This window comes from Argentina silus, assembly GCF_951799395.1.
Source record: "Argentina silus genome assembly, chromosome: 1".
In the NCBI taxonomy this organism is placed as follows: domain Eukaryota; kingdom Metazoa; phylum Chordata; class Actinopteri; order Argentiniformes; family Argentinidae; genus Argentina; species Argentina silus.
This window is the reverse complement of record NC_139655.1, coordinates 11,809,685-11,822,527: the sequence shown is the minus strand read 5'-3', so window position 1 is coordinate 11,822,527 and position 12,843 is coordinate 11,809,685. Positions and strand designations below refer to the sequence as shown.

The window sequence follows — 12,843 nt, the reverse complement described above, 5'->3', positions numbered from 1 at the left end:
CTGTTGGTTTACCTAAGCTTATTCAGTGTTTGGCATGAATCAGTGCCATTGACAGCTTTCCTCCCCCTTGGTCCAATGCAAACCATTTCCAGTAAAACGAAACTCTTGTGTTGTTCACTTCAGCGAATCGAAATAGAAAGCATATTTTGAAGGACTGAACCAAGCTGTATAAATTATAGTTTCACGTTAATTACACAGTTAGGCTTATATAGGGTATTTTGCGTTTGTGAACATGTCCTTCTCATAAATGTTCCTAATGTGATGGAATAAAGCCTCGGCAAGCAGGTAATAATATCAAGAAATGGGCATCGTCAATTTCACATGGTTCAATCCCAGCAGGAAGTATCGGGAACATGTCATTATCCTTTAATCATTGAGCTGGGTGGAGTGAACAGATGAGAGGTGGCTCGGACAACTAGGCTGTATCGTAAGAGCTTTATAAAACTCACACATCAATTTAACAACAGCACCAACGTACTTTTTTGGGGGCCGAGGGTGGTTTGATGGTAAGTCTAGTTACAGTAAGGACATTTTTGGTAAATAAATGTTAAGCTCAGATACGTATTGTTTCTCTCTTTACTGCCATATATACATTACTTGTATCTGATAAGTTATACATACGTTATACATTATATATAACTGATTTATTGCCTTGCCATTTGTTACAATACAGTAGCTTATACATTTCCCCAAACTTATTAGAGTGAGTGGCGGTCTACCGAGGCAAGGGTGGAGCTGATGAAGACCTGAAAATGGATCATTCCTCAGACGAAGAGGTAGGTGGTGCTGTTTGACACCAGATCATTGATCCAACGGGCTAAGACAGTCAGATCTTTGCAGATAGAAATGTAATCTATATTTCTGAATGAATATGATACTATTTATCGCAGTATTTGTCCTTACAAATGTTGTGTCAGGTATCCGTTTTTATATTGTTTTCAAAATTATTCAGTTGACGAGAATTTATAAATGATAAACCCCCTCCCAATTCTGACTTTTAAAAAAAAAACGTTTTTCTTTAATTGTAGGACTTTGAAGATGCCAGTGATGTATTCCTTAAACAATCCCTTGGGGAAGATGAGGACACTTCTCAGAGATCACCAGCTGACTGCATACAATTAGACCCAACTCACCAGATGGAAGCTGCTGTAGAAGGTACCACAATAATACTGATTTCTGAATGGTGAAACCACTATATACACAAATACCATCAAACAAAAGCTGAGAATCTCTACTTTAACCGAACATTAATTGTTTGATTTCAAATCCAAACTTTTGGAGTATAGAGCCAAAAGAAGAACAAATGTTTCACCGTCCCATTACTTACACAGGGCACTATAAATCTCACATTGAGGTCAGAGTTACGCAGATCTCAAGTTAGGATTCGACCCACAGAAATTAGGATATCAGAGTAAACAACATTTCTCTGATGGGATTTTATGGGATGTGGATTATATACTGCATGTTTGCTTTGTTCCACAGAGGTCCTTTCACCTGGAGAAATAACAGTTCACTATGTGGGCAGTGACTGTGTTTCTCTCAGCTGGCTCCCCCATCAGCCTTCTGTCAGATGTAGGTACGAGGTGGCCTATTCCTGCCGCACACAGCCACCGACCCTGTGCTTCCAGGATTCCAACATTGCTGATGTTGAAGGTCTGCATCCGGGGACTGAGTACAATTTCAGCATCACAACTGTTGCTGAAAATGGAAAACGGAGTGCTGCAGTCACAGTGACTACTTATACAAGTAATAATATTTTCAATTTAATAAGCCAATTGACCATTTACCTATAGTATGAATAACAATCAAGACCTATGTAAGGCCCACCCATGGTATTGTACACAGAAATGTTGTACAATATACTGTATATTGCAAAATATATTGCATGTGCAGTATATTGATTGGAGGTGAAATTAAATTGAAATAAGAACAAACATCTAAGGTTCTAATCTACATTTAGTCAGAACTAACAACTTGTTGTTTTGGATACAGTAAAGACATTGCACTTGATGTGACAATGCACTGCCACATGTATGCAATCAAACAGGTAATCCACTACCGTATGATTCAGACGTGCCATTTTTTATTCTGGCCTTTTCACTTATCATTTCCAGACCCTTTGCCGCCTGAAAAGATAAAGATTGATCATATCAGCAGTGATTCTGTGTCTGTAAGCTGGGACACACCTGTTGGTAAAGGTGCAGAATATCTTGCGACTTGTTCTGCTGGCGGAGAAGATGTCCATGAAGTGACGACAGAGTCCAGCAGCCTGAAGTTCTCCAGTCTGAGTCCAGGTATGTACAGTTGGCATGGGTTTAATAGGTGCACACCGTCATTTTAGCAGGTTACGGCTAAGTCCCACCGTTGTGGCAAATTCACGTTGTGAAGTGCTGCTGAAAGCCACCACAAGGTGAAGGATGCCATATCCTGCTGAAAGCCACCACAAGGTGAAGGATGCCATATCCTGCTGAAAGCCACCACAAGGTGAAGGATGCCATATCCTGCTGAAAGCCACCACAAGGTGAAGGATGCCATATCCTTGCACTTGCAAACATTCATGTTTGTTTACGTTTGTCAGCGCACATTTGACAGTGTGCACAAACAATAAACGCCATCACATTATTTTCAACTTCTGGAACGTGTTTTAGTCAATACTTTTGATCAATAGTGAGCTAACACGTAATATGATACATTGCGAATGGAGGATGATCTCATATGAGAAGATATACCTTCGTCAGAGCCAGACTGGGCAGTTTTACTGTAGCCTCTTAAGTACGCCATGTTTTGAAACTAATATACAGTGTCAAGGACAGGAAAAGATATGAGGTGGCTACAGTGAGGGGGCTGCTGCCTAAAATGTTGCAATGGGGGTGAAGGGGAGGCATATCACATGTTAAACAAGCAATTCTGGATACTTTTGACAGACGAATTGACATGAATGAGCGGAGTCGGCTTTAATAATGTAATAGAATGATTTTTTTCATGCAAGGCAGTAGTAAGGACGATGGGTTTCAGTGGGATTGAGACTGGATAGAAAAGTAGTCTACAGTTGTTACCATTAAAACTGTCATGATTGATATTCAATCAAGAAAAAGATTACCCTCCCCCGTCAGCCATACAGCATATCCTAAGATTAAAGTCCTGGCTGGCTCGGGAACATGTAGTCTCAACAATAAAACAGTTACAAAACACATCTCACTCCAGTCACACTGGATTTCTGTGAAGTCTGTGAATAGAGACACACCAAAAGTGAGATTTATTGATACAGGTCTGTTTGCTACAGTTGTCATAGAGAACTATCACCAGTAGGCTAAATCTAGATGTTTGTTAAAAATATAACAATGTAATGTAATCTAGTTTTGTGCACACATTATTTATCATAATGCCAATGCCTATTTGGGAGGAGCCCGCTGGCATAAAAAATGGACCCCTGGTTTTGGACACACTCTGCTGTATCCCCCTCCCATTTTCTCACACTCATTGTAATGGAAAAGATTAGCCTCCCCCATCAATCATACATCAGCCATAACTTTGACTGAAGTCTGTGAATAGAGACGCTCCAAAAATGAGATTTGTTTAGCTCGGATCTCTGTTGGAATTACACGTCTGTTTGCTATTGTTGCAAGCTGACGTAGACATTCGCAGTCGCTTGCTTGATCGTGACAGTGCTAGCGAGTCCTCTTTCCCTCCCCTTGTAACTGTACCTCAACTGCTCTGCTTTGATTGTTAGTCTGAAAAGGAGGGGGTTGGTGATGGCCTTGAGGTGGGTGAGCACGAGGCGCTCAAAGGTCTTCATTCCCACAGAGGTCAGGGCCACTGGTCTGTAGTCATTAAGGGTGTGATCCTCTGCTTTTCGGGAACTGGGATGATGGTGGATGTTTTGAAGCAGGCAGGTACCATGCATTCAACCAGTGAAGTGTTAAAGATGTCCATAAACACTGGAGACAGCTGGTCTGCACAGTGCTTCAGTGTGGAGGGGGAGACAGCATCTGGTCCAGCTGCCTTGCGGGGGTTCTGTTTCTTTAACAGTTTGTTGACGTCTCTCTCCTGGATGGAGAGAGGTGCGACGGGGGGGAGGGGGCTGTAGAGGTTAGTGTCTCTGTCCAGGATGGGAAGGAGAGGTGTGATAGCTGTGGGGGAGGGTTGGTTTTGTGGGTCAGAGTCAGGGCTGCTCCATTGTCTGTCGAATCTACAGTAGAAGTCGTTCAGGTCATTTGCAAGTCTGAGGTCATCCATAGAGTGGGGGGATTTGGTTTTGCAGTCTGTGATCACTTGAAGGCCTTTCCAGACTGACGAGGAGTCGTTGGCTGCAAACTGTTGTTCTAGCTTCTTTGAGTACTGTCGTCTGGCCTCCTTAATCTCCTTGTACGTGTACTTAGCCAGTCTAAACAACTCATACAGCAAGCTACAGTACAGTACAGAGAGAATGGTTGGCATTCTGCGGACAGCAAAGTAAGAATTTCGTTGTATAGGGAAACATGTTTTCTACTGTGCCAATGATAATAAACACTTTGAATCTTGAATCTTGAGTACAAGCTGCACCAGTGTAAACATATCCATCATGCTCAACGATGCCTCCTGGTGGTTGTTTTGCCGAGTTGAATAACCTAAAATAAAACTCAAGGGTGCCGTCGCAGAACTCCCGCGATATTGTCACACCAGTGGGAACTTTCTAAATTCTGCCTACTGTAATGTTTACGTCTTTTGTAAAGCTTCATTGGGTCTTAGAAAAGCTTTAATGCTAATCCAATGTATCATTATTATTATTATCTAGGTGTGAAGTACTCCTTTCGGGTTTCAACAGTGCTGAAGAACGGAAGCCAGAGCAAGTCTGTGGTGACATTTGCCTGCACAAGTAAGTTTATTGAGACTTTTTACTCTGTCAGTGTGAAAGGAAGTTTTCCAACCTCTACTACGCCACCCATAAAATAAATGGGTTGTGCTACTGTCCTGTATATTCAGGCAAAGTTACATGTTTATAGAACAAATGTTTTGTCAAACTTTACATTGAGTTTTCCCTACCTGTCTAGTTACTCTGTAATTACTTGTATTTACATACAGTTCTGTCGTACATTATTAATCGTTTTTTATGACATTTTACATTTTAAGTTGCCCCTATACCTGCGTTGTAACTGTAATAACACTAGTAACAACATTGAATTAACATTGTTACAAAGTTGGTAATTTCTTACATAGTAGTTGAGTGGAGGACCCCCCCCCCCCCCACACACACACACACACTTACACTTTGCCACCTTATGTCATTGTTTTATTTATGTTTTGTGCATTTTACTAACATCTCTGGAGGTTCAAAATGTAATTTCAAAGAACAAGCTCTCTTTTATACAGTAGTTATTAGAACACACTGAGCCAGGCTATTTATGAGACATAAAAGTGCAGGGCAGGATCTATAGAGGTGCACGGTTGGGCATTGCCCACACAAATCTAAAGTTGCCCACTCCATTGATTATGAGATACCATGAGTCATGTTAAAAGTTTGTCTGGAGCACTTTTTTTAATCTCTCGTTTTGGTTCTGTATGGTCATACAAATATAATCTATGAATTGAATCACAGTTTTACCTCATTCAGCCACAGAATCTCTAGTTTATGAGCGCCAACCGTTGAAACAGTAGTACTGTTAAGTTTCACTTTCATTTTCTTTAGAGTGCCCTTGGCATTCAAACTGAAATTATACAAGTGGTCCCATAGCATCACTTTAATCAATGGTAACTGAAATGGAAATGGGGTAGATGTGTTTTTTTAAACATATTTAAAGCATTTATGTTTTTTCTCTCAGAGACCTACCTGGAGAGCTTGCTGCTGGACCTGGGGTTGGAGCAATACTACACAGAGAAACTCTCCTTGAGCACAGTACTACAGATCGATGAGAAGACCATCACAGATGAACCAGCTCAGTCTCTCTCAGCTCTTCCTTGGTGTTTCCTGAAGAGATTAATGATGGTGAATGTCACAGCTAGGAGTGTGAAATGTACCTCATTAGGTGAGGAAAGTGCTAATGCTTCATTTTGCAATGCAGATCTAGATCTGGAGAGTCTGGTTGATAACCAGGATGGTAGTAATGTGATTAACCCCTTAGACATTGTGACTGCTCTCTTTCTGTGCGCTAATGGCTTTCTGCAACAAGAGATGGTCTTGAAAATGTCAATGTGTCAATTTTCAGTGCCTCTGCTGCTCCCTAACTGTGACAAAGATCAGTGCACGCTCATGCTTTGGGCCATTAGAGACATTGTTAAGAAGTTCAGACCTCATTCAATGGCTGATCCAAGAGGATTTGTTGAGGACAGGATTGTTCTCTCTAACCTCCCCATGGTGTCTTTTGTCAGATTAGGCGATTGCTCCTTGTCCAAGTCACAGATTCTGAACAGGCTTCTGAGCAATCCCCAACAGTATCATGACACATTTGTTCACCAGAACATGGAATGTGGTGATAGCCCGAGGAAAATATCAAATGGATTGGTTGAAATCAGCTGGTACCTGCCCTGTGGAAACAAAAACATTGACATCTTTGGTGAACCTGTCGCTGTAGCGAATCTGAGAGGGGACATCAGTTCCTTTGAAACACAGTACTCTTTTCTTTGTCAGACCTCTGCAGCAGTTTTTGTTTTCTTCGACAACCTGGACACCACATACAAGCTACTGACCAGCCAACAGATCAAGGCACAGTTGTTTTTGATTGGTAACCCTCAGAGCAAGAGCTTCAGCCTTGATGCCCTGAAAAAAACAGCAGCAGAGTTGAACTTGAAAAAAAGAAACATCATCCTAAAGAACAAACAGATGAATGATGCAGACTTTGTTAACAACCTGCGAAACACAGTTAGTGATGTAATCAAGAACACCACGTCTACGATGCAATTGGAGCAGATGAATGGAGTGGCCCACGAGCTTGGAATCCTGGTTGATGAGGACTGCCCAGAATGTCAGAGTGCCAAGCAAAATGCAGATGCCATCACTTCAAAAATACATGACACGCAGAAGTATAAAGTCAGCCAACTACCCTTGCAGGGGCAAATCTGGAAACAGCTGGCATGTTTGGAGAAAGAGGAATGCAGACTGCGGAAAGCTGGGGATAAGAACATAGAGATGTACAAAAGTGAGCTCCAAGAAAAGAAAATGCAACTTAGGGAACAGCAATGCGGGTATGACATGTCAGATGCAATGACCTGCTTCATAAGGGCAATATCAAGCTCAGGGCTAGAGAGGTCCTATTTCCTTAAATGGATGAGAATGAATCTGGACAATCTGTCTCGCAAAAACCTTTCTGGCCTTCGGGAGCAGTACAAAGAGAAATGTCAGAACTCTTCAGAAAACAAAGACGAAATTGCAGACCTCGATAGACAGATTTCAAGCAGTTCATTAGGAACTGAACATTACCTACGTGAGATGGGTCAACTCTACGAATCTTCGGTCTCACTCCCAGAAACTGAAAAGTCACGGCAACAACTGCACCATCTGCCCAAACTATGTGCTGAGTTACTTCTGGATGGATTTCCCCTGGAACTGGTGGACGGAGACGCATCTAACATACCGCTGAGATGGGTGAGTGATGTGTTATGTCAGCTGAATGCCTTGGTGCAGCCAAAGAGCAAGATCCTGGTGGTTACTGTTTTAGGTGTTCAGAGTACAGGGAAATCTACTCTCCTTAACACGATGTTTGGGGTGCAGTTTGCAGTCAGCAGTGGAAGATGCACCAGAGGGGCCTTTATGCTACTAATCAAAGTCAAAGAAGACATTAAAAAACAACTGAACTGTGACTTTGTAATGATCATTGACACAGAGGGACTGAAGTCACCTGAGCTTGCAAAACTGGATGATAGCTATGAGCATGACAACGAACTAGCTACACTTGTTGTGGGGTTGAGTGATGTCACAATAATCAACATTGCCATGGAGAACTCAACTGAGATGAAGGACATCTTGCAGATTGTGGTCCATGCCTTCCTCAGGATGAAAGAGGTTGGGAGAAAGCCCAAGTGTCAGTTTGTGCATCAGAATGTAGCTGATGTGTCAGCACATGACAAGAACATGAGAGACAGGAAACTACTTTTGGAGCAGTTGAATGAAATGACCCAGGCAGCAGCCAAAATGGAAAACAAGGGGGAAAACAAGAACTTCACTGATGTGATGGAGTACAATCCAGACACTGGTAACTGGTATATCCCTGGACTGTGGCATGGAAACCCCCCGATGGCACCAGTCAATGCAGGGTACAGTGAGGCCGTCTATGAATTTAAGAAAAACATGATCGAGGTCTTCCAAAACTGTGATGCTTCTGGGAATAACCTAATGGAATTTCTGGAGTGGACAAAAAGCCTGTGGAATGCTGTGAAGTATGAAAACTTCATCTTTAGCTTCAGGAACAGTCTTGTGGCTGATGCTTATATGAAGTTGTGCATTGAGTTCAACAAATGGGAATGGTCATTCAGAAAGCATATGTTCACATGGATGACAAATGCTGAAACCAGGGTTTCCAACTTTGGGACTCTTGTGGTGCAATCTCAGGAAGGAGACATGAGGGATTTTCTCAGTCAATTGAGAAGTGAAGCCACAATGGAACTAACTAAATGGGAGAGGACAAGCCTTGACCACCTGACTAAATACTACGAACAGACAGAGGGGCATGTCTATCTTGTAGAGCAATACAGAGAGGAGTTTGCCAACAGTATCAAAATGATCAAAAGGGAGATGGAAAACTCTGTACTAAACACACTGGAAGCTGCTGTTGAGATACAACAAGGAATGAATAAGCTTGACACAGTCAAGAAAAACCACACAGCAGTGATGGAGAAAAAGGTGTTGAAGTTACTAGAAGACTGCAGAAAGAGCCAATCTCAGCGGTCAGATGAAGAGCTTGAGAGAGACTTTGAAAAGGTGTGGAAAGAAACTGTGCAAGAGCTGTCATTTGCAGGATTGAGAAAACGAGACATTACAAGTAGTGTTTTCAACCAGCTCCGGTCAAACTTAAAGCAGAAAGAGGGTTCAGTGAATAAACAATTGAGCAAAGTGAAACTGGAAGAATGTGGAGCTAAGGCCTTCATAGTCACTCCAGAGGGATTCTTTAAGAAAATGATAAATTGTCTTTACATTGATGAGCACACAAGGGAAACCCAGGTCATGGCAGACAACCTCATAGCCAAATGCAAAGAGATTGTGTTTGAGAAGATTGAAAAGAATACAGACTACCATGATCAATATATTCTAGAAATCCTGCATTTGATTGATGAGAAGTTGAATTCCAACAAAGGTCTTGACACAAGTGTTACATTTGAAGTCTCCATTAAATTGCACATTTGTGGGTTTGCTGCCCAGACATTCCAAGACATGCATGAACAGTTTATACAGCAAAATGATCCTCGTCTGTGTCTTCATCAGTTCAAAGAGACGTATTCTGCTGATTTCAAAGATTTGTTCTATGAACGAGATCAGTGTCAGAAGAAAGCTGGGGAATTTACAAACCTGTGTCTCAAACCTGCTGTTGAGGCCTGGGTGGCCAATTCTCTAGGTCCAGAAATCGTTGATGAAATGTTGAAAGGGAAGAATGCATTTCAATTCAGTTCCCGAACATTTTTTCAGTACTCTATTTTAAAGCAGTTGCTCTCAGAATTGAACTTTGATAACTATATGAGTTACACTCGTTCCTATGAAGCCTTTGTCAAGAACTGGATATTGGGTGAAATCTTGAAATGTTTTTCAAAAGGTAACAAGATGTTTGAGTTAGAAGAGTGTCTCCTCAAAAGAATTATCAAAATAATCACTGAGGCAATTGCAAAGGCACAGACAAACGAGAATGGCAACATCAAAGATTTCATTCAGGCCATTTGCAGGGAACTTGGTGAGGAGCTCGTCATTCCACAGGACGCTTTAGAAGCCACAATGATTCTCAACAATGCCAACCAGGATCCGTTTGCTAATTGGCTCAAAAAATCTGTTGAGGAGATGGAACTGTCTTTGAAAAACGAGTACCGAAAAGCAACAGATGTAAAGAAGAAACTAGAAAAACTGAAGATTAAACCACAAAATGAGTTGTTCACAAGAGTGTTTGGCTGTGGGAAACAGTGCCCTTTCTGCAAGGCACCATGTGAGGCAGGGGGAGTGGCACACACTGACCACTGTGCTTCAATACACAGACCCCAGGGACAAGGCGGGTACAGGTTTAGTGACACAAAGGTACTAGTGACTGATATCTGCTCCTCTGCTGTCTTCAGTGAAAGTTGCTTTCACTGCTTTGAGACAAATGGAGAGTGGCATCCTTTCAAAAAATATCGGGATATTTTCCCTGACTGGCATATCCCTGCAGATGCCAGCATACAGGCCTCAGACTACTGGAAATATGTGATTGCAAAATTCAACAAGCAGTTTGCCAAAGAGTATCAGGCACAACCTGCAGATATTCCCTCTGCCTGGAAAAAAATCACAAAGGAGCAAGCAGAAGAAAGCCTAAAAGAATCTTTCAATATCAAATGAGAGCCTCTACATTGTCTCAAAGAGGAGTAGTCTGTTTGACACTGTCCTGAGATATCTCTATTGGCATTGACTCCTTATCTCTTTTCCTATGCTCAGACCTAGCTCAGATGCCCAGAGTTTTGCCAATAATAAGTTAATCAAGACTTGATACGGTTATGTGTTCATTGCATTTTTATTCTTCATATCTTAAGACATTTTGAAAACCCACATTGTCTGTTTCAATGGCCATATTTGGAGAAAAATGTTTTGGTTTCTTGCCACTTTTAATCATTTATGTGTGCTATTCATTAAATATTTTAGTTATGTGGTGAATGTTTTTTTTTCATTTTGTTATAACTTGGGATAAAGGCGATCATTGTTATGACCTAATGGCTGACACTTATGTGATTCAGGAAAGTGTTTAAAAGCATTTATGTCTGACAATTGCAGTATTCTGTAATGTACTGCACTGTTCTTGAAAATCCATTGTTCACTTTCCAAAGATACTTTGATATTAAAGCCTTCCTTACTGAAGTTCACTCATTTTTTCCCCATTGTGAAATATTAGTAATTTTTATATTAAAGGGACCGTACACTCAAAACTCAGAATTCAAAGGTAGTCTAATGTCAAGTTCCACACCATCTGTTGTGTAGGTCAAGCTATATGTCTCAACTCCAAAAGAATGAGAAAAAAAAAGTCAACTATCTAATTTACATTTTAGTCAGTTTCCATTAATTTGGGGTTGAGGCATGTAGCTGGATCTGCACAAGTAATGGCATGGGAATAGGACTCATATTGACATTAGATTACATTGTCATGTCTGAAAGCATCTGACAAACTTTGATTCTTGAGTTTAATGTTCCTTTGATAACTGTTCATTCTGTATACATGTCTGTGTCTATAAATATGAATCCAGATTTCAGTAATCACCATGTTCTATTTCAATAGAACATAATCTGAAAAGTGAAACAGCCCTTTAACTGGTAAATACCATAAGGTAAATGAAGAAACATAGTCAAATGTCTGGCTATGAATGTCTTTAATGTTTCCCAGTTCAGAATCACAGCATACAGTGTGTAATAACTTCTAAAGTAAACAGAAATATCATCACCTTATTTATATAGTTTTACTTTTTACTTTTTTAATAATCATCTTTTTTTAAATCCATTATTAACATGTTTTCTTCATCTCAAGTCTTGGGTTTCTGAATTCAACAAAGAAAGTAAAAACAAGACAACAGGTGCAAATTTGCGATGCGGACCGAACTGACACCCAGCTCATTATGTGTTGTCCAGAGTGTTGGTCATGTGCTTCAGTATAACCAGACTCTCGGGTACCTTAACCATGGCCTAACCAACCGCTTTCTGTTTGGAAATTAAAACCACAACATCTAGTTAAACAAGGCAGGAAAGTCACCTCTATGCAACTTTTATGGTTTTACCTCTACATTTCAGGACAGGTCTTTAAATGCAGTACAACTCTGATAAATCTACAGAACTGCTATAATTAACTCATATGAGTTAGGGTGTGATATCAATGAAAATGGACGTACTGTACTGTTAGCAAAATTGGTTTGCATCAAGGCTCCAAAGATAATGACTAGCATCTTGGGTCAGATTGTGAGGAATAACAAAAATCCAATATGGATTTTTTTGATCATGTCAAATGGATTCAAAATCATTCTAAACTAAGAATATCTACTCCCTATTAATACATCCTAAAAGGTTACAACAAAATAGAGTTCACACACATGCACATACATTCATACCAGGGTAACTATAGCCACTGGAGTGGCAGTTGATAAAGAAGAGTATTCACACACCTTTCCACCTGGACATGAAGCTAAGGTGTACCAATAGCGTTCTACCCTTAATGACCAAGACATACACACTTTAACACAGTGTATTCAGGGGACTTTTGACCCACCTGTGTGATCTCAGAGGAGGGTAAGAGGCATCTTAGGTTGTAAAAGCCCTCATTTCTCTATCTCCCTGTGGTTCTGGGGCTACAAGTAGAGCTACATTGGGGGTTTACAGTGAGAGAATCTGAACTCCAGAACCACATGAATCTTTAAGGTCTCCTGCATCACCATACAGATCGACTGGCAGACAGCTAAGATCATAAAGAGATGATGTACTGTATACATGTTAGTCCTGCTAGAGTTATCCATTTCCCATGTTGAAGTGGTGGGAGTCGGGAGACCCGATAACCAACTACAGCATAGAATGGAAATGGGTCCCTGGCTGCTACGGTGCTTTCCCTCACTGGTTGAGGAGTTGATATGCTACATATAACTCTTCACTTTGTTCTGAATACTGTGTGTCCACCCACTTATGCACAACTTACGGTAGTTACATCATGCACTGGAAACACTGGCAGA

General features: G+C 40.9%; 1 protein-coding gene across 1 annotated transcript; it reads left to right on the top strand.

The window, feature by feature from the left end:
• Nucleotides 1-384: 384 nt before the first annotated feature.
• LOC310809974 (interferon-induced very large GTPase 1) lies at nucleotides 385-11,001 on the top strand. Its single transcript, XM_083677530.1, has 7 exons — nucleotides 385-506; nucleotides 703-776; nucleotides 1,029-1,155; nucleotides 1,483-1,746; nucleotides 2,115-2,294; nucleotides 4,775-4,855; nucleotides 5,799-11,001. The coding sequence occupies exons 2-7, from the start codon at nucleotides 753-755 to the stop codon at nucleotides 10,481-10,483; spliced, it is 5,361 nt and encodes a 1,786-aa protein (XP_083533656.1). The 5' UTR covers nucleotides 385-506; nucleotides 703-752; the 3' UTR covers nucleotides 10,484-11,001.
• The last annotated feature ends 1,842 nt before the right edge of the window (nucleotides 11,002-12,843 follow it).

What these genes read in the sequence shown, in the direction of transcription:
- LOC310809974 (XM_083677530.1), top strand. Translation starts at nt 753, where the DNA reads ATGGATCATTCCTCAGACGAAGAG. An exon ending in ATCATTCCTCAGACGAAGAG is followed by an intron (nt 777 to 1,028) that starts GTAGGTGGTGCT and finishes CTTTAATTGTAG; the next exon opens with GACTTTGAAGATGCCAGTGA. An exon ending in GTTCTCCAGTCTGAGTCCAG is followed by an intron (nt 2,295 to 4,774) that starts GTATGTACAGTT and finishes ATTATTATCTAG; the next exon opens with GTGTGAAGTACTCCTTTCGG.